Source organism: Maylandia zebra, linkage group LG10 (genome assembly GCF_041146795.1).
Source record: "Maylandia zebra isolate NMK-2024a linkage group LG10, Mzebra_GT3a, whole genome shotgun sequence".
NCBI lineage: Eukaryota > Metazoa > Chordata > Actinopteri > Cichliformes > Cichlidae > Maylandia > Maylandia zebra.
In genome coordinates, this window is record NC_135176.1 from 8,894,127 (window position 1) to 8,916,939 (window position 22,813).

The 22,813-nt window shown below is 40.7% G+C and overlaps 1 protein-coding gene across 12 annotated transcripts in view; it reads right to left on the bottom strand.

The window, feature by feature from the left end:
• Positions 1–22,813, bottom strand: part of msi2b (musashi RNA-binding protein 2b) — a 277,906-nt gene that overhangs the window by 68,645 nt on the left and 186,448 nt on the right. For all 12 annotated transcript variants that reach the window (XM_023152789.3, XM_004557380.3, XM_004557383.3 and 9 more), the window contains exon 8: positions 744–826. In XM_023152789.3, the coding sequence (XP_023008557.1) occupies positions 744–826 (83 nt within the window). The remainder of the gene's footprint in view (positions 1–743; positions 827–22,813) is intronic.

Consider the following 22,813-nt stretch of genomic DNA (forward strand, 5'->3'; position numbering starts at 1 on the left):
GCTGAACGGTACTAAGACGACTATTCCTCCAATCAATTGCCGTCCGCAAACGTGCTTAAATGGCGCAGGATTTCTTAAGACGCCTGCAAGGTGGAACTGGATGAAGGAGGACCTAATGTCACACTTTCTACACTGAAAACGCTTCCTGCCAATTATCATAAGTTACACGATGACTTAGAAAACTGCTGCTGAACTCTGAGGAGTTCTGGGATGACCATATTACTGGTGTAAATAAAACAAGCATCACTGGCACTCTGTGGAAGGTGTTAATCCCTGACTAATGAACTCGGCCTCTGCCAGTAGCCTCCCTGTTGGATCCCTGGACATCTCTACCTGTGTATGCGTGTGTGTGTGTGTGTGTGTGTGTGTGTGTGTGTGTGTGTGTGTGTGTGTGTGTGTGTGTGTGTGTGTGTGTGTGTGTGCGCATGGTAGGGGATTCAGAAAGAGAGGGACAGGCTCCACTCTCCCGTCCCTCAGCCTGACAGGCAGAACTCAGCCACACAATTTCACGGTTTGTGGGCAGTACACACCACTGCTTTCACATCCCTGAGACCCAGAGACCCACAGAGTGTCTATATGTGTGTGTGCGTGTGTGTGTGTGTGTGCTAGCCTGTGCATATGAACATGGACACACACATACGCACCCACACCAGCTGTGCTATTAATACTAAGGAAAGAAGAAATCAAATATTAATCCTTCGACGTCCACCTGGAATTGGAAAAAATATAATGCGCAGACTTACCATTTTGTTATTGATTTCATGAAAATGAATTTCACAGACTTTCTCTACGATGTCTTCACTGTCAAATGTTATGAAACCAAATCCTATGTAGAGAGAAACAGAAGAGGGAGGGGGCACAAGAAGAGACCGGGTTAGTGGAGAACCTTCACAAAACTTCAGTAAGTAAAATAAAAAAAAATAAAAGATGGAATATTATCATGAGCCAGATCCAGAAACTATGCAAGCACATCTGTGGAGATTGGTTTGGGCATGGAAAAGAACAAGTGAACAAGACAGACATTGTCCTCTTTAAATCAGGAATATGATGAAATCTGCCACATTATTAAGGGCACTCAAGGACCTCTTCTACAAAAAGAAGATGGAAAAACAGCACAAAGCTCATTTAATGATATTCAGTGAGCTAGGGCCCAGCATCTGAATTTCATTAAATGCATTTTGTGTTCTTTTTATTGAAATCTCACTGTATAACAAGCCCTCATTTTTATGTTAATACGGGCCTTAGAATGAATGTGTCGTTGACAGTGGGATTTTCATGCCATATTTATAGGATAAAAGCTTAACCCCTCTTTAAAAAAAAGAAAAAAAGAGACAGAGAGACAACATGGTTTTAGACTTTTGAACACAAGTGGATTGCAATGCGCTCTTCTGTGTTTTGATGGTGATACACAAAGCAATCTAGCATCTGTATAGCTGGGGTTGAAAGGAAAACATATTCTATTACTTTCTCGAAAGCCAAACAGTTAGTGAATAAAACAGTGTGAGGGACTGACAGGGAGATGAGTTTTTTTTTAAAACAGCAAAAACCTGACGAAATAAAATCGCCACGGACTGAGCCTAAACAGCCGTTGCTATAAACAACACGCCGTCCAGCCGACACACTCCGCAGACTGCGCCATCCGTCTACTATTGTATATGTTAACCGTCTACCTAATGTGAGACGAAAGCTAAACACAAATGTGAAACAACAGTTGTTACACGCACGAACATGAAGACAAATCCATGCCTTCAGGCATCAGCTCAGTCATCATCCACTTCACAGGACAAATCTCAAGGTCAAGGACTCGAGGGGAAGCTATTCGGAGCCTAGTTTCCCGCACATCTGCACATATTCGCCTAACAACACATACGACACCACGGGGTATACAAACGAGAGATTTGTCAACCATCAAAGAATTGCTGTATTTATTATACTGAGGTAGTTTATCCTTTTAATATATCTTGCTGTATTGGGCCTTTGCTGGCTATGCTGCAAATCGATGAGCAGCACCACTTTCTGGCAGTATTGGATTTGCAGGATTTTTGAATCAATGTGATTAAACACCTTTATTTGTCAGGTATTTAAACCAAAGGAAAAAGCAATTCCCATTTGGTTAGTTTCAGGTAGATCATAATATTTTACCTTGTACTTTATCCATATCACCCATTCCTAAGCAGGCTGATTTGCAAATATTTAGTAGCTTAAGTGTCTTAATATTCACATCTTTGCAGGAACATGACTGAAAATGAAGTATATTATAGTACATTAGCATCCTAAGCTGCTTATTGCTTATTACTTCATCAGATCATCCTGTAAAATAATGATTTCTTTGTGCAGAATTGTTTCTGCTACTTACTACAGCAGACAGCCTACCACAAACAGTGACATCTATAGTTCTGTCATAAAGTCTTTATCTCTCACTCACGTTTTTCTCTTCTGCTCCTCCTTCACTTCCTCCTACTACGTAAATAACAAAAGATTCTCCTAAAGCTTCTCTTTTGATACAAGCAAGAACATATCAAAACAGTCTTGTCAAAAGAGGGTTGGAAACCCAACGTGCGAGCTGATTAAATACGGACAACATCAGATCTAATGAGATCTTAAGAGACACAATGTGAATATCCACTGAGATGTCTCTAAACTGAGTTGTAGCGGGAGCGTATGTGAGAGGGTGGGGGGGGGACAGGTGATGACGACGGGCAGGAACGCAGGGAGGGGGGGTGGGGGAGAAGCACCTTCTACTCCTGCTCACCCCACCTTCATGGCGGGCACAAGGAGCACTTTTGACAACCAACAAATCAACCGCCAGGAGTAATTTGTCATGGAGGTCTGTAGGTAGAGGGAGTGGAGTCTAGGGGAACAAAGATGGAAAGAAAAAGGGAAAAAGGTGGAGATGAAAGTAGAGAGGGGGTGGGCAGAAAGACAGAAAAAGTGACAAGGAAAGAGGTTAACACACATGGCCCCTGTCGCCACACTCCTTCCTGCTGCTACAGGCAGCTCCTCCATCAACTGACAGGACATTTTCCACTGCACTATTATATCCACTGGGGTCAGGGCCAAGCCCACCACCACAGATACTACCAGCAGGGTCCTTCCACCCATGACTGGATCTGTTTAAACGGAAAAAAGGGGGGGAAAAGACATTTGGCTGTAGTGAAAACTACCGCTGGAACACACCGTAGCATTCACAATATCACAATTCACAACAAACATCCACATTTTTCTTGCTCGTCGGCTCAGCACACACCTCCTTTATCAGTCCCCTGTGTACTTTCTGAACCTCTGTCCCCTGCCATTGCATTGCAGCTCTTTGCTCTACTATCCTATTTTACAGACCTTACAGACAATTACAGGCCACAAAATAGCAGTAACAGAAATATTCCTTTCTCCCATCCTCCTTCGGTGGGGTGTCAGCAGAGCCAGATTGTCCTCATATATCCTGGCCATTCTTCCTCCAACTATCCACATGTAGCAGGAGGCTGACCCCTACAAAACTATTAAAGCCTGTCAGCACTGACAGACACAAGCAGAGACGTGTCACACCGAAGAACCTTCCCACAGCTTAAACAATACCCTGTAAATGGAAACAAGTGGATGTCTTATAGTAAGGCTGATAATAGGTGTTATGCGGCCACTGGCTGAGGCCTCTTGGCTGCACTTCCTCACACTTATTAGCCAGAACTGGGCTTGGCCTCGTTTCGCCGCTCCACAGAACCGGCGGGGCGCCTACTTTCACAACCATTTACCAACTTCATCATACTCAGTCTTTATTTCACACTCAGTGCAGGTTTCTCTGCTTCTGTTGCTCTGATGCTTTTCACACACCCTAACCCAACCAGCCCCACCAAGCCTAGGAAAACTTGTAAAATCATGGAGAACTCTTGGCTTTAACTTCTTTGACTTTTAAATGCTTCTTTGTAACTGCTGAAACTAATACACCTATAAACACAAATCTTACAAATTGGAAATACCAAACTTAAATAAATGAAAATAAATAAATGTTAAATGTAGCATTTGCAGTAGTAGTGAAGGTACTATTACAATTTTACTTTACCCCATTGTGTAAAAGATTTGTGAGCACATAAACATGCAAGGAGAAGACATAAGGGTAACATTAATTTACAGCTGCTATGTATAGCAGCCATAGCCCATGTCCCCGATGACTCATAAAAATGCATAGCACATATGTATCATAAGGTATATACCTCATTACACCTTTCTAGGTCAATATTAAGCACAAATGAACCAAAAGACATAAAGGTTCTTAACAAAGACGTGTGTAGGGCTCTTCCTTGCTGACAGCTGAACTTTTAACTACGGCTGATCATTTTACACGTTAGATACTTTCAATATGTCTAACCACTTAGCAAACAATTAAAGCTTATAAACGTGCACTTCCAATGCTTTCACAGTAGGGGCTGTAATATTGCTGCTGATGCATGTAATGAGAGGAGCATGCTGCTAAGCAGCTCTGACTGCTGACCCTGTCACCACAAGGGTAAGAAGCCTGGAGGATGTGTTGTTCATAGCTTCTGGGATGCAGCACAAATGGAACATACAGGCACAAATAGAGAAGACAAAAGCACCTATGTGCATACACATGTAGACACACACAAACACGCATAATTGTACCCAAAACTAAACTGCTCCACCAAGCTTAAAGGACAGAAAAGGTATGTTTTATCTTGTCTCATATTATCTATACTTTACCACTGAACTAGTAGCCCTAATTATACTTGATGGGACCTTCACCTGTCCATCCCAGAGTAAACCTACAGAAAGCTCCAGCACTGTCTGCTTATATGGTGTATCCTCCAAGCCCAATCTTCTTGTAATGCAGAGAAGCAGACAGAGGCAGTCCGAACACCCACGGCACAGTTAGAGTCCTTTGATCAGTATTTCCGTCTGCTATTACCAGAGATCCAGAGCCCCGGGCATTAATCCCCTGTTTAATACAGTTAACACCATGAACTCTATAACAGCACAGCGCACATATAGCTGAGAAGAGAGAATAGAGAATGAACAAATTTGAGAAAATATTGTGAATAGGAAGAGATATTTTTCTTTTAAAAACTCCTGAAACATTAGAGAGGGAAAAAAGCACACATCTATGAATGTTTACTGATCAGTGCACTGCTGCTGAAAAGGATCTCACAGTCTAAGTAGACTCAACATTTAATCCATTATGTACTTAGATGGCCATGTTTACATCATATCCCTGCAGATTTCCACCTATAAGTGTTGTCTTTTTACACCCATAGTAAACACATCTTCAATTTTAGCAACAAGATTTGACAACTATCTGTAGTAAATAAAACATGTTTTTCTTATTGGTTAATAGACAAAAACACAAAGACAAACAGAAAGACAAACACCAAGAGTTATTACAGGTCCCTTAGGCATACCCGGATTCCCTAGTCACAAGTCAAGACACTAGCTGATAAAAATCCAAAACAAATAAATATGACTGCTTTGATGCCTATGAGTCTGTGGGGAACTGAAGACGCTCGATGTAAAATTAATCCCAGAAGTGCACCATAGAGTGAGCCACGAGCACTGTTTCAGACAACACTCAGAAGATGAGACTGATAAGAAGTTTTTGGTTTAGCTGTGAGATTGCAACATGAATTCATCATAGTACATTTTTTCATGGCTTTAATCTTTGTTGCATAGTACTGTGTGCACATTTGTACTGGTCATTGTGATGAAAAAAGGATTTTAAGAAAATATTTTCTTGGGCAACAGACAGAAATACACATTGTAAATAAGTACTAACTTTGCATTTTATTATTACTTTTTCTATGTATTATTTATTTGATTGTTTTTACAGAGTAATAATGGACTTAGTTACTTAATAAATAGCCTTGTTATGTAAAAAATGCCATAAAATGTGCAGTTTCTAATGTGCACTGCATAAGTTTAATATGGTGGGAAGTTTCATTTGACAGCTGATTAAAAATAAGAAAAAAAGTAAAGAAAATATGTCAATTACAATGAAATGCTTTGTGTAGGTGTGTAAATGCACTAGCCCCTGTGAGATTTCACCAATGCAAATCTCTCTTTGGACCCGGTCTGCACAGTGTGCAGTGTGTCAGCCCTCCGTCTGAGCAAAAAAGTAAAGGTGATGATTACCGTACTGTACGTGTAGGTGGCTGTATGAGAGAGCATCAGGTGGTAGGGAGAACTAGCTTAAAATTGAGCCACAATTATCACACGTGGTGTTTTACATTGTTAGCAAAAGTTCTCAGGTTTTAAAACGCTGGAACTTCTTAGTTTGTTCGACATTTAAAAGGACATCTACTGATTGCTGAGAAATGTCATGAAGGAGCTTTCAACAGCAGAATGAAATAAAGCAAGAGGCCAGAAAACAATTAGATAAAAGCAATGCGACTATAAATTGGTCTAACTAGAGCGGGCGACCGTGGCTCAGGGGGTTGGGAAGCGTATCTGTAACCGGAAGGTCGCCGGTTCAATCCCTGGGCTCTCTGTCCTGGTCGTTGTGTCCTTGGGCAAGACACTTTACCCTACCGCCTACTGGTGTTAGCCAGAGGGGCCGATGGCGCGAAATGGCAGCCTCGCTTCTGTCAGTCTGCCCCAGGGCAGCTGTGGCTACAACTGTAGCTTGCCTCCACCAGTGTATGAATGCGAGAGTGAATGAATAGTGGCATTGTAAAGCGCTTTGGGTGCTATATAAATCCAATCCATTATTATTATTCAATATGATTGTGGTTTTCTTCACGCTTGGCCTTTATCATTTTATGGTGCTCAGATGACTTTGCGCCACCACTTGTTTGGATTGTTTTTATATTCTGGTCTGATCAATTACATTTCTCCATTAATCTTGACTCCTGAAAACTGCAGATAGAAAATAGGACTCATAACATTGATAAACAGGTCATGGAACGAAAAAATAAATAAATGAAGAAATAAATGCTAGCTTTTCATCAAATTAACAAAATAATCCTATACCACAGTAGACACACCACCCTAGGGATGTGACAGCATAATTTATACCTAAAAAAAAAACAGAATAAGTGACTAGCGAATGGATGGATGGATCTAGGGTATGCCTTTAATAAATGTTTACAGTGACAATATGCCTGCTTCCTCTGCATTTTCTGCAGAGCAACTGGGCTCAGCATGCATGCTGAGGGAACTAGTTTGTTTGTGCCTCTATGTAGGTCAGCTTTCTGAGTTGGCCATCAATTTCTACTGTCCTACTTAAAGAGACACTCCATCGCCATACAAACAAATACACAAACATGAGCACACACAACATTTGTAACACTTGAATTACATACGAGGATCATAGCCTGCACTTCTGCTATGTCATCAATTTTATTTGCACTTTAGTCACAGAAAGACATCCCGACAAATATCCTTAATTGTTACTGTAACACATATCAACTCAAATCTGTGTTGTTAGTAAATGCTTACTTGTAGCTTGGTCATGGTGGTAATGGCCATCTCAACAGAAACACACAAAGTGTGCACCGGTAAAATGAATACAGTGCTCATCATCTCTTCTAACACGCTCTACCTCCAGAAAGACCCTCATTAGTGCCAAACAATATACCTATAAGTATGAGTTTCTCTCTTCCTATATGATCACAAAGCTGCTCTAACAATAACTGAATGGAAGCAATTATCTGCTGAGAAGGTGACTAACTTCCCCTTTACTCACCAGCACCAAGACAGCAGGCTAAGAGCAGCACTCTACAAAGAGCTAAAAGGAGAAAAGAAGAAGAGTATTCAAAGACAACTACAAAAATAAATAAAAATGCATCTAATAAATAGTAAAGTGAAATTTTAATTACTTTAATCTGCAAACTACTGGAGGTATAGAGGAGTGTGAATAAAGATTTCACAGAAATAAAGAGAAGGGTTTACTTATACATGTCTCCACAAGGCAAATCACAGTGTGAAGTAACCGATACAACAGTGACACGTTTACCCATTTGTATCACAGCCTTAGAGCAGGATTTCACCAGAGGGCTCAGCAACCTTCTACAAATGTGCCAAAGTCTTTTTGTGCAAACACGTGAGAAATAATTATCTGCAGGGCCAAGTTCAGGCTTTTCAAGAGCATAATTGTCATTATATGACATTAGATGTGCAGCATTCTTTTTGAGGAGAAAATTTGGATGACTCGTCTCTACAAAACTAATAATCATTGATGCTTGACTGAAAGGTCATGCCACAAAATTATTATTGTGATGTGTTTAATGGGTAAAGTCAGGACTCTAATGCTTTTAACATCCAAAGTAGTCTTTCCTAACTTTAGGGCATGGACTGCTACACTGACATTCATTGTAGAATTTATTGATGCAATCTTAACTTCACTGTTTTTGAATATACTGTACAGGCCCTGACCATGCTGATTCCTCCACCATGCTTTAAGCTGGGGTTAAAATGTTGGCGTTAGTGTAAATGTGAGACAAACAGTTACAATGTGAATTGTAGTGTAAAGTGCTTTGAAAGATCTGCAAAATTAGTAAAGTGTTTTATAAATTGCACACAAACAGTGTCTCAGAAATCTCTAGGACTATGCACGTGGGCCTTTGGAAACCTGAGACATAAACAAATATTTTAGCAGGTTACAGTTATTTCTGCAGGTGTTTTGCTGTTGCTTATCACCTCTCAGGATTGCATGTTGTTCTCTCGGTGTGATCTTTCGAGTGTGCTCATTTCTAAGTAAAGAAGCAACACTCCTGAATTCCCTCCGTTTTTTTAGACACATCTAAAGAAAAGCATCTGTAGCATTAGGATCCTGTGAAAGTTGTTATCAATGAAATGGTTCATGTTTCACACCATCCAGCCTCTGAAAAATATTAATATGGTAATATATTGTTTTGCTTGCTCTTGCGGTGCATTGCTCATACACTGACGCATAGCTTCAATATAATTTTTTAAAGTCAACTTCTCTCAACAAATTCCACAAACAAGAGTCACTGGTTTGCTCATCTGTTTGGTGATAATCAAATGAATAGCGGTAAAGGATGGATTCATTTTATATGTAAATTTCAAGTAGCAGCATGTTTAATAAAGACAGGAGAATGTGTATCTGTTTGTTTTATTGTTGGTCCACAAATGTAACAAAGCAGGAGATCATAGTAGATTTTGTGAAAAAGAAATGTGAGTACATAGTAAGTAGATTCATTGGCACCAAGTACCTTAAATCCTTTTACGTTTTGTCATTAGCTCTACTATTGGCCAAGAGCAATTTATCAGTACATACTCAAATTCATATATAGTTATTGACCAAATAGGGAATCGAGATAAAAATCATTTGCACACGTGTCCTAGCACTCTGCAGTGGTGATTATGGTACTAAAGTAGAGCTCTGTGTAGTTTTGTAAGCTTGTGATAAAATGGTTATGCATTCCATGTAACCCAGAAATGTCGAATAACAGTACCTGAGATTTAGATTCTGACAGGTGGGCTAGACTGTAGAAACACATGTTAGTAATGGAGAGCATAACACACAGCGTAACTATTTTTGCAGACGCAATTAGGTCATGAGATACTGGGGCTGGTTCCCAAAAAGCTCAGTCCATTTACAAAAACTACTCTCTGGATCTCTCTTTTACAACTTTTTTCTCTCGTCATTTATAATACTCACAACAAAAGGTTCTCTTGAAAGTGGGTGCGTGGATGAAAACTGGGTTAGCTGCAACAAGTAGTTTCACCCTCCAGCACAGACTCGTCATCCAACATTAATGAAGCAAATGAACAAAAAGGTTACACACGAGTTATTTCAAAGAGACCATAATTGGAACGAATCGACAATGTAAAAAGTATCTGCGAATAATTTCACCACAACAAAATTTTAAAGAAACCCATGGAAAACAAAACATATATTTTTAAAAAGACCACGGCCAAATAAGATCCAACGTCAAGACAGAACAGAATTACAACTGCACCTAATACAGTGTAAAGTCAGATGCACCATTAATTGACAGGCAGCTTTAACATACCTGGAATATTCTTTTGATATTTTACTTCTCTAATCCAAAAAAAATTATGGTATACAGTCAGACAACAGGGGTTATCATCTCAGCAAGTCAACCAAATTTTCCAAAATCTAGCTATACTGATTTAGAACTTGTGGTGTTAGTGCCTAATCACCAGAGAGATAGGCCTACAGGTTTTTCACCAGCAGTGTTGGGGAGTAATGGAATACATGTACCGCCGTTACGTATTTAGAATACAAAATATGAGTAACTGTATTCCGTTACAGTTACCGTTTAAAAAGGTGGTATTCAGAATACAGTTACTTTGTTGAAATAAATGGATTACACTGCAGTACTTTCCTGTTTCATTTTGTCGCGGGTCAGGACTGTTTGGGTTTTGTTTGACAGCTACGTTCTGTTGTTCCAGGCGGCAGCGTTACGGTTGCCATGGTTACAGGGCGACGCTCTCTCTCTCTCTGCGACTGTGTGTTTCCTGGGTGAGAGAGCGCCTTTTCGTTGTTGTGCTAAGCTAACAGGCAGAATGCTACAAGCATAGCTCTAAAGAATGTAGCATCATGGGCAGTGTAGTCCGTGTTGCAGGGAGAATGCACTGCCATACACGTTATGTGTCTGTGAGCGCGAGGAGGGAGAAAAAGGGGAGTGGAAAGGTACGAGTTGCCGTCGAGGAAAAACGGGAGCTGGAAGCATGTAAATATAATAATAACCACTGCAGCCAAGAAGAGTGCCTGACGAGCCCAGTTGTAAGTAAGCTATTAAGACTCGACTGTACACCGTGTTCGTGTTTTCCTCCGAAAACAATAAGTTCCGTTGGAGCAGTCTTTCAACGCCTCTCTCTGTCTCTCGCAAGAAAAATTGACCCACACAACAAAGTAAAGCTATTTTTCGGCTACGAGCCGACAGGGACCCCGCCGTATTAGTCAGAGGTCCCTTTACTACAGTTCGGAGTCGCGGACCTTCAGTAATAGTAATAAATCACACAGCAATAGTACATTCACGTTGTTGTAAAAAGCACGATAATATATTAAGTAATCCAAAGTATTCAGAATACGTTACTCTCATTGAGTAACGTAACGGAATACGTTACAGAATACATTTTGGGGCATGTATTCTGTATTCTGTAACGGAATACATTTTAAAAGTAACCTTCCCAACACTGTTCACCAGTGAGGTGTTATTGCAGAACCAGCTCACATGATTATTATGGAGCATCATCATCAGAAGTTGAGTTAATTTCTTTGTACAGAAAGTGTTTTTTTTTTTTTTTTTACAGCAACCCATTCATACACAACTTTTCTCTATACCTTAGTGCTTCACCTAACATTCACACACATAAACTGGGGGTAATTTGCATGATTATGATCAGATTAGGACAACATTGATCAGTCAGTGTCAAACGAAAACTCTTTCGTCTTGGACAGTTTCTCGAAATGGATGAAAACCGATGCTGGAACTGGAACCTCTCCTGACAGTTTAAGTATGTCGTTGATGATAGTCCCCTGACTTCTGTGAAGCTGACCAGTGTAAATAAGACACTGGTCAATTTTTGTGTGTGTGTGTGTTTTCAAAACACAACTTTAATTGATAAAAATGGAGGAATGATGAAGGTAGGCGGAACTACCTTCAAGTGAGCTCGTATCATACAAACAGCTTCAGTGGCCACTTCCATTGTCTGTTTCTGTCTATTCAGGAAACAGCTAGCTAGCTTCCTGATGAATCATTCAGGTCTCTCAGTCATGAAAAAGTACGATTTCTACCTCTATAATCACCTAATCTGACACAGTGACAAACAAACAAGATAAAAAATATTTTGCAGCCTGGGCCTGGAAACCCTGCACATGACAATCTGTGGGAGTCTACAAAAGATGGTGTAATTTTTCAAGAAGACAGTTTTCAGTTTTCAAATCAATAGTCCATGGTTTTATATACATTAGTTATTTACTGATAACCTACTGCAGTGCAGCCGTGATGTGCTGCACATTTTAGCCAGGGTTAAATCTTGCTCTGGCAGTTGGCGACTAGTAAAGGCATCCAGCCTACAATATATTCTGGTACAGCTATATGGGGTGAGATTTTTTTCTTTCCTGAGCAAAGGACAATATCCTCTTGTCATCTTTAGTCTTGCCACAATAAAATTTGACAGTGTTTCTAAAAAAACAAAAAAAAGAGTTACTGTGAATCGATGAAGTGACCTCTATCTGTAATAAGGTGATGCAAACATTTTTGCTCTCTTCTGGAGTAATCAATTTCTGTTAAAATCCATAGTATAAATACACATATCCCCAGGCAAAGAGCAAAGGAGAGACAGTGACCGAAAGAAAGAAACAGACATAAGCGCTGGAAAAGTGTCTGTGCTCCTCTGCTTGAGTTACTGTTATCCCTCTATCTCTTCATGATGCCACTGTAGTTGCCTGAAGATATCTTTTACTTGTGTGGGCTAAACAGCAGCACAGCTCATTTTCTGAATACACACAATTTAAGTAGCAACAACGAGGAGGGTAAGGTTAGGTAAAACATTACTGAGGGTAGGGCAGAAGGCTACCAACATGAGTGGTTAGAATATGACTTCTAAAACTGTGCAAAACCAACCTGGGCATAATTGCTCACACTGATAGAATTTCTTTAGTGCGAATGGAGCATGGGTGTAATGAGATACGAAGGTTGGAACCACAAGGGGATTCTTCATTCAAGAATGTCAGACTCTTTTGTGCCAAGCAATAGGCCGAGTTTAATAGATGTCTCAATTTCTATTACATACAGTAACAACCAATGCGGCGAGGAGGCGGTGGGAGGTTAGGGCAGAAGTCTTTCCAAAAGGCTCTGAGGACCATGATGAATTTCTTTTGAGGTGTGAAGCAATGTGGGACATGAAATGAATGGAACTTTTTGTGTTGTCTGACCTATTGATATAGATATAAATTTCATTAAACCTAATTAGCATTTGTCATTCCTGAAGAAAGTGAAAAACGTGGGGTGGGGTGGGGTGGGGTGGGGTGATAAGCAGCTCGTGAACGCAGAGAGATGGAAAAGTGGATCGCTCAGAAGCCTGTTCATGGGAAATTGTTTTTCGCTCAGAACAGGAAAGCTGGCAGGAAGCTGTCGATGCAGACACCTCCCAGGAGCTTCTACAGAAGATTCACCAAAGGGACTAAAACCTTTTAATCAAAATAATACTCTGCAAATAACAAGCCTTTAAAAACACAAGGAGGATACAAAGTAACAAGTGATGGAAGTGAATTAGGCCTCTCTCATTGCCCGTATGGCCAGATTGTTATTAATATTAAAGCATAGGGTATATTTAAAGGCGTGACACAGTGGCAGTTTATCTGAAATGAAGAACACTGATGATGCCACTTTGCAGAGTCCCATTACCATTTAGCAGAGATTGCTTTCACTGAGTGAGCCAAATGCTTAGAGGCGGAACTGCCACTTGTGTTTACTTTACAGATGCTGTTATGGTCTTACCGTGAAGAGCACCGTCCTCACAAAAAACCCTTTTCCCCATCCCTGCACGTACACCCCCTTGCCAGCCCACATGCAGCAAATCGTGACATCATGGAATCCTCCAGCAATGCGTGATGATGCCATTCTGATACTATTGACCCTTGTAATCAAGACTTCGCTGCTTCACGAACACTCCTCTTTCATCAAACATCGTTCTCTCTATCTCTCTGTGTCACACACACGCATACACTCACACACTGGCAGAAAAATTAGAGCTATGAGGTGCCCAAAGTGTAGCAGCGCAGTTCAATTGCAGACAGAATCTGTTCTCAACATCCAGGCTTCGTTTAATTGCTTACTTGCACTATAATTGGGTATATAATCAAACGATAAACTGAACACAGCACAGCGTCTTCATAACTTCGGAATATCCTTTCATCAGTGGCTTTGGGCAGTGATTAGCATAGATGAGAAAGCTCAACGGACGGCCGTAACTGCTGCTTATTTACGTCTTTGTTGGAGTTATTCACCTCATTGATTTGTGTTAGTCTTTCATGTTAGGTCTTCCAAAGAAACACCTGAGGAAGGGTAGAAAAAGGTCACGATCTCAAATTAGCGCAGATGAAAAAGGCTGACCATAACAAGTCATAACAAATACAGGCTCTCAGAGCTCTAGGAGGCTGTGGACTTGCTCTAACTGCAGTTGAGTAGGGGCCCTGCTCAGTGCTCAGATGTGATTTACGAACTGGACCACCCAAACTCCAGCTGCTTTGATTCAGCTCTGTTGCTGATCTTGCTGCACACATCTCAGTACAGACTTGGTTGCTCCTTGGCTTCACTTCTGTCATCACTGATGCTATACTACTAAACCACCACATCTCAACAGCACATGGCATAAATGAACTGAGAGAAAATATTTAAGATGCTAATTAACTGGGCAATGGTGCAGACCTTGGTCACTGCAGTCTTGTGTCATTAGAAGAAAACATACTCTGAAAACACCGAAAGCACACATCAGCATTGTTTCAACATTAAGCAGCTCTGCCAGATCTGTGTCCAACCAAAGTGCTTTCAAGTACCTACAGGGCTTTTGATAATGCACGAATGTAAAGACACTTACAGCTTCTAATGGAGTTTTAGATCTCTAGTAGTGATGTGAAGGTGTTCTTTTGAAAGCGGGTTGCCATTTCCTTTATCTCATGCAGGTGCGTGAGGTGTGCACACGGGTGACATAAAACAGATCCCTGACAATGGTGTCACGGCAACAAAGAAGAGCACTAAAAGCTAGTAATCACAGATGTGAACAATGCCGGGTATTAGAACACATCTGACATATTTGTTTGGCCTATGAAGAAAAAAAGAATACTTTGCTGTGTATTACCAGAGTAAATATGACTTTCGATGTTTGCATCTCATGATGATTGCAGTTCGCAAAAGACATAATTGTTTGTACTTAAAGTTATTTGTCAGTCACTGCAATGGGAGATGTCAGACATGCAGACTTAAATGCAAAGCGATGTTTTTCACCAAAAATGTGGTCCGCGTCTATCGTAAGCGTTAGATTCGACACTTAGTCACTTTAAACCTTGGTCAGCAACATACATGTGACTATAAGCTGTATTCTGGCCTACACTTGGAACTGAAAAGACTTTGCTTTTCTGTTTAGTTTCCCTCTCCCCCTCTCTGAATTTTCCTTTTAACTCTGCCTCTTTACAGAAGGGGAGCTCATTTCAATCTCAAAGCTGACATCTGTGGATGCAATGCAAGCTCTAAATGAGTGGATTTAATCCTGTGCAACAAGGATAGAGCACAGGAAGTATACACACAAGAAGCTGGGAGAGAGAAGAGGAGCAAGCTGAAAAAGAAAAAAGAGAGAGAGAGAGAGAGAGAAGAGTGAAAGAGCAACACAAAAAAAGAGAGAAAGGATTCTGTGACCTCCGTTCATATCTTTTCCATCTGCAGCAGCCTCACTGTTAGCTCATCCAGGAGAGAAGAGGACAGAAGAAGGAAGAGACAGAGCAGCTTAACAGATAGGCATTAGGCATGTTTATTCATGCAGTGAAGCAGCTGAACTATTGGAGAGGGCTTCAAAGCAGAGGATGGCTCCACGTCCTGCATGGCCTTCTCCTCTGGCTAGGTTTTCTGTATCTGGCCTTTGAGTAAGGGGCTGATCAATCCCCCAGCAGGCTGCCAGGCACTGGACCCCCCATTACCAAGAGGCTGCTCTTTGAACAAACCCTGCCAGGGGTCACTCTCCCTACGCTTCATCATCTTAAAGGTCAGACACAACAAATGGCATGGAAGACAGTTCTGTCCCTGGCTATAAACCCATAACTGACCACTAACAGTGTCTGCAGTGTCAGGACAGCAGGCAAACTGGGCTGTCACTTTCACAGTTGAGTGGAAAATGTGTCTTTTGTGTCCCTAAGATTGCGTACACTTTCGGGAAATTACCAAAAGTTGAGCAAATACAAATCGGCACGCAAGATCTTCAACTCGTGCAAATATTCCCAAGAGGGCGCAACAAGATCACCATAATAATCAGATAAAAGCTGGCATTAAAATAATGTCTGAGTCTCATATTACTGCTCGGGGTGAACAAACAAATGCAGGCATGTGGGAAACAAGAAAAGTGAGGAAACCAAACCCCTTGTGGTAAAGGATAATTAAAATGGCAGCACTGTGTACATTTCGGAAGCAGCACTATAACATACGTCTTTAACTTTTTTTGTTTAAATTTCACTCACGTTCTCAGTGTTTATGTACTTACTGACATTTTTCTTTGTATCAAGTTGTTATGAAATAAATGTCCATTACAAAATGCAGTGGCTTCAGATGAATGATTACCTATAAACACTAAACCAAAAAACTAAACAAGTGCAATTGTTTTTCCCCCGTAGCCATCTTAGTCTTCCCTAGGCAGCTGAAATAGTGGATGGTGGAAAAATGGAGTAACTGTGAAAATTCTGCTTGGCAAAAGAGAAGGAGCAGCCTTGTCAGAGATGCAAACAAAACAGTAGTCACCTCAAGGTGCTTTATATTGTAAGGTAAAGATCCTACAATAATACCCCCAATAATCAGATGACGTCCTATGAGCAAGTGCTTGGTGATAGAGGGAAGGAAAAACTCCCTTTAAACAGGAAGAAACATCCGTCAAAACCAGGCTCAGGGAGGGGCAGCCATCTGCCACGACTGGTGGGTAGGTGAGGGGAGGGAGACAAGACAAAAAACAAGTCTTATAGTGCTGTAGTGGGATCAAGTCTTTGCACCCGCTTCACAATAAAAGCCTTCTATGGAAGGGACATGTAAGGGATAATACACACTGACATACTGGAACTCTTCTAACTCAGCAAAGACAGCAGATCAGACAAGCAGGCTTTTTTTCTTTAAAAAAAAAGAAAGAAAAAAAAGTGAAATGCCCCCTTATAAAGCTCGGGAAATTACAAATAAAGGCTTGTCTCCTCTAATAATAGCCTGCCCTCTCTGCGGTTGAGCTAAATCAGCCAACAATTTAACATTTATGATACATAATTAAGGCAGGGCCACTCTCTGTTTTCTCGTTGTGGTGCATCATGGCTTTTTATTGTTGCTTTAAGCCTAACATGAAATATTGCATAAAATGTATTTGGGCCAATTTTTCTCCTCTGTCCACGAACGCTACGTAGTAGGCTTTTAGACACTTTCTTTTGTAGAGGAAATTGAGTGGAATTAAAATGAGAAGTGGCAGATGCAAATCTTGTAATGTTATTATTTATGCCACCCCATTCCCGCTCGAAAAAAAGAAAAAGGAACAAACAACAAAAAACAAATCAATCAGCCTTCACTGCATCTTCTCTTTATCAATCAATAGAGAGGAAAAAAAGGTATTTATGCTTTTAAAAGGAATTCTGGTGTAGGCATTTGGAATTCTTGTACCAATTTTAAATCAAGGCAAAACCCCCCCACTACTATTAGGCTTATTATTAATAGGATTGAATGCCATTGGGGGCTAGGATAAGCGCAAAGACAGAATTGCATATGCAGGGGATAATGACAAAATACTGAAAATTACTGACATTAAAAAAGAATTTCCTACAGGCACACACGTGAACCACTAAACCACTTTAAAAACATTTCGAAAAGCACATAATGAAACCAAGCCAAGCTGCAGCTACAGAAGTAAATTTACTTCAATCGTGATCTGGACTTGCACCTGCACCTTTTCAGAGAAGCCTGTTTGCTTAAAATGACAGCTTTTTTAATTTGATGACATGATTGTGCACACCTGAGCTCTGCCACTCATGAGCAGAGATCAGGTGTGCGCTGAACAGTTTGCATACTTAAAGCACAAAGCAAACTGCTGAATTAAGATGTAAGTATCTGTGCAAGCAAATGTTGAACTATGCTAGATTGATTTGATGAGATCACCAAAACCCCACAAACCAACACCAATTCACCCAAACAGAAAGGGAGATGTCACACAATGCAAAAACAACACGCCTAACACTGTAAAAATCCCCTCATCCTGTGATAATACCTCTGGGCACAGATATGGGACTTCTGCAGGGGAAGGGGCTGTTCCAATATGACTGTGAACACTCAGTTGTATTTCGATCTGTGTACTTTGGACATCAGGTCAACTGGGTCGCACGCATCAAAGTGATAGCACATGTCACCAGGAAACAGGTTTTTCTGGATCGGTGTAATTCACTGGTGTGGCCACAATAACAGGGAGTCTAATCACCCAAAAAAACAAAAAAAAAAAAAAAAAACAAAACTTAAAATATCTCCTTTTGTACCATGTGGTGTTCAGGGACGTGCATACACATTTGTTGTAAGTTATTCTGGCTGATTACATCTCTGATTAGCCTGAAGTTAGGTGGAGCTATGCAGAGAATAATGCATGGTCACGAAACAGCGGTTACAAGAATCACAAATGTATTAAGCTGCAGTAACAGGTGCAACAAAACTAACTGAATAATCAGTGAGACGCCGAGCAATACGTACTCACACACAGTCCTCAGAAGAGGTTTAATCTAGCAAAATAATTCACAGCTGACATTTTGTCTTGTCACAGCAGGACAATCACAAGGAGCAGCGAATAATTAACAATGGCCTCGGCTCCACTGAAGCACATGCGTGCCAGGATCTTGGACCTGAAAACCCTTAAAGGGAATGCAGCCATTATTACATTCTTATTTTTCTTCCATGTGTGCCTTTACTGCTTTGAGATGATGAACCAAATAAACTAGCAGCTGCTTTTTGAGAATGGCAGGGCTGATATCAGTGTACTGTGGCGCAATTGATTTCCCATTGTGAAATGAAAAATGAATAGTGGGGGAAAATTCTTAAAGGATTTTAATAGCATGCCACCATTTACTTAATAGTAGGTAGACAGAGCCCTTAATGCTGCTGGGCACCTTGCTTTGTTACTCATTTGGCCACAGGATTAGTCTACTGTTCGCACATTAGCCGGTGCAGTGTTACACAGGATGTGTGATCATTTTGAGTCAGTTTGTGATGGAGTTGGAGAATGTTCGTACTACAAAGAAAAACAACTTCTACAGTCAATAGTAAACTGATTTCTACAATTTTCCTGTGTTTTCTCCCATTTCTAAACCACAGATATTCTGGGTTGTGGAAACTAAAACCCAGAGAATATATGTGGGGGGAGGCAGTGGCAAAAAGGTCCACCATCATTTTACATCATAAAAAGACACACTTCATATAGTGTAAAATACAATAAAATCCTTGGCTGCCAAGGATGAAAATCTGTTGGCAGTGGACCGCAGTGTACTGTCGAGCCATCTAGAGATGTGTGGTGTTTATCTGGATTGGGTATTCTGTCTGTCTGGCTTCCCTGATAAACCTATGATGCCAGGATATTCGCCTCTGGCTCCCTTGTCCGAATAGGCCTCTAAAACCGAGTTTTCTAGCTGCTGCTGGACAGCATGACATGAGAAATTCTGTAGCAATTTTTTTTTAAAATGTCTGAAGCCATCCCTGGAATATCAAAATCAATACATTAGTCTTTTTAAATCAGTAAGAAGATCAGTAGATTAGATGACATCTTGTGAACAAGTAAGAAAGATTTGCAAAAATAGTTTTTGCCTAAAGGAAATGTACTCTTTTTTTTTTCTTTAGTTAAATATATTTTGATCTAATAATGAGTAAAATAACCACATAGAACTTAAGTGGATGGATGAATCATACTTTAGAGCTATGAGTTAAATTCAAAATCAGTTCCATTTAAAAATCCAGATTGCTCTTTCCCCAGCAAAGATGGCATCTGATGACCTTTCCTGTACCCTTAATGACAAGCTTTGACAACTCAATATATATATATCAACAAATACATGGTTTCCCGTTTTTCCAAGGGTAGCTGTATAAGCACGATCTGATATCCTCGTGTTGGTGTTGTTCCCAGATCATCATACTAAATGTTGTTCCAGGATCAACATTGCAAGTGACCAATCAGAATGTTGTGACGTCATACTTTTGCTACTTCGGGAAAAACCGGCGTAAAACAAAAAACTGTACTTAAGCTGCGAGAAACCGCCTCTGTCCGCCGATCAACGGACCCTGACCCTAACCCTAACCGTAACCCTTTAATAAACAGTAAGCAGAATTGATATTGTCCTTGCAACATTGGAATTTCATAAATGCACGAATGGCTTGGCGCGCAAAAGAATAACGTCACAACAATGTGATTGGTCACTTGCAATGTTGAACCTGGAACAAAATTTTCATGATGGTCTGGGAACAACACCAACACAAGGATATCAGATCATCCAGCTGTATGACCAGAGGCCATGCTCACTAACTTGTGGTAGATACCCAGTCGTTTTGTAATAGGCCTGAACAGAAACCACTCAGTTCAGATAAGAACTTCAAGGGTTGCTCCTAACAGACTTTCGAGGGGTAAAGAGTTAACGCTTATTTGCGCACCACAGTTTGTCCTGAAAAGCCAGCAGGGATGCTCAAACACTCAACCATATCATCATCCAATCACATAGTCACTTTCTTGCTGCATGGGATCAGCCAAACTATATATATAGTATACAATCACACTAAGGTATAGTCTATAGTTAGACATTATTTATTCCTGAAGGTAGATTAACAGCTTTTCAAGATGGATTCATTATTTATAGCAGCGAGATGCACAGACTTCCTGTGGAAATACAACTTGCTTTTTCAAAACTAGGGCCTAAGCTAGCCAATTTGTATTATTTTTATTTACACGTGTAACAATGCAAGCAGAGAGAGCCCACTCAAAACACTGACCGAATAGCTAACATTAGCAGGAGCTGCACTAACTTGTCTAATTATATGCACATAATTTATGCTTTCCTCTCTAACTCTTTGAGCAAAAAGGCTACTCACTCACATTGCTCCAAATGTTATACACAGCTATGTACAGCTCCATACATACACCAGAATTATACTGTTATATGTATATATATATATATATATATATATATATATATATATATATATATATAAAATTTTCCCCCAACATCACACATTTTAATGTATTCTCACACATATTTTCACACATTTAGATATGCTGATAAACAGATACAATACTTATGACCCTATTCTGTTTCCATATGTGAGGAGTCTGGGATTTCACATTAACACAAGTAAGATGGAAACTAAAATAATCATGGCGGGATGGCGGTGGCATGTGTTGGTGTTTCTGAGTTTTCTGTGGGAGTGTGTGCCTGTGAAATGGGCATAGATACAAGTGAACGAGACATCTCAAGATATGTAATATGACATAATGTCTCCCCTGCTCGAACCCCCAGCTGCTCGCCCACATGCCACAGATCCTGCACCATGTCTAAACAGATGCTCTATCAATAATGCTTGCTCCAGTGCCACACACCTCCCTGGTGGCCAAATTGGGAAGAGTAGAGTGGATAGGAGGGAGAGAGAGAGAGAGAGGGAGGGAATGAGTAAATGAGTCAGTTTTTGGAGGGAGGACAAGAAGGAAGGAGAATAGGCAAGAACCCAGAAGCTAGAGTGACTACGGGGAGATGGATTCGCTACGCCAGAAGAAGCCAAAGGACCAGTGAACCTGAGGATGAAGTGTTCTCCTTCTCCCATCTGCTGCAATGGAAAGCGGGGGAAGAAAAGTCTATGCCATTTTTGGCTATTTGTCATCCATTGTGAGCCATGATTAGTTTTTATTTCATCAATTTAACTTAAACCCAGTTTAAGAGAAAAATATGGCTTTTGTAGCCAGCTTAGCATCTTCCTATTCTTGACTTTGGAACAGAAACCTGTTGGAGTGCTTTGAATCATCGTCCTATTGTGGAAACTAAACTGTTTCCTTTGAAATTTCAAGACTGACTGCGTGGCACCTGTAAGACTTGCTGATATTTAGTGAAAACTGAACCAATTAATCTTCCCTTACAGGAATAAAATGTTCCCAGATGTTTATCACTTAGCGGTTTTCATCAAATGCTGCAAATTAAGGATATATTTTGATTCCTGTGGCCAAAGGCCAAAGTACAGGGTGGGCCGTTTATATGGATACACTGTAATAAAATGGGAATGGTTGATGATATTAAAGTCCTGTTTGTGGCACATTAGTATATGTGAGGGGGAAAACTCCTCAAGATGGGTGCTGTTTGTTCACAGCCATTGACATGTCGAAGAGTTTAACACGTGAGGAGCGGATCGAAATTGTGTTGATATCTGGTGAACGCAGTAACCGGGTCATTGCAGCAGATTTCAATGCAGGTCACCCTACGAGACCACCCATCTCCCATGCTACAGTTAGCAAACTGCTTGCTAAGTTTCGTAAAACTGGTTCAGTCTTGGATTTGCCAAAATGTGGACGCAAGAAAACTGTCACTAATAAAGAAACATCAGTGGCTGTCCTAGCTTCATTCAGCAAGAGCCCACAGCGTAGCACTCGCCGCATGTCACTGGAGTGGCATTAGTCGAACATCCCTTCGGCGGATATTAGCTACTCACAAATGGCACCCTTACAAACTCCAGCTACTGCAGCATCTCAACGAGGATGACCCAGATCGGCGCACAGAATTTGCAGAATGGGCAAAACAAAAATTGGAACAGGACCCTCAGTTCATGCAGAAGATTTTGTTCAGTGATGAGGCAAACTTTTATGTGAATGGTAAAGTTAACAAACAAAACCACCGCTATTGGTCTGACACTAACCCACATTGGATGGATCCCTCCAAGACTGTTGGAACAACAAAAGTGATGGTTTGGTGTGGTATATGGGGTACAACGATAGTGGGTCCATTCTTCATCAATGGAAACCTCAAGGCCACTGGATATTTGAAATTGCTACATGATGATGTGTTTCCCTCTTTATGCACTGAAGCTGGCACGTTCCCTGAGTTTTTCCAGCAAGATGGTGCACCACCACATTATGGGTGCCAGGT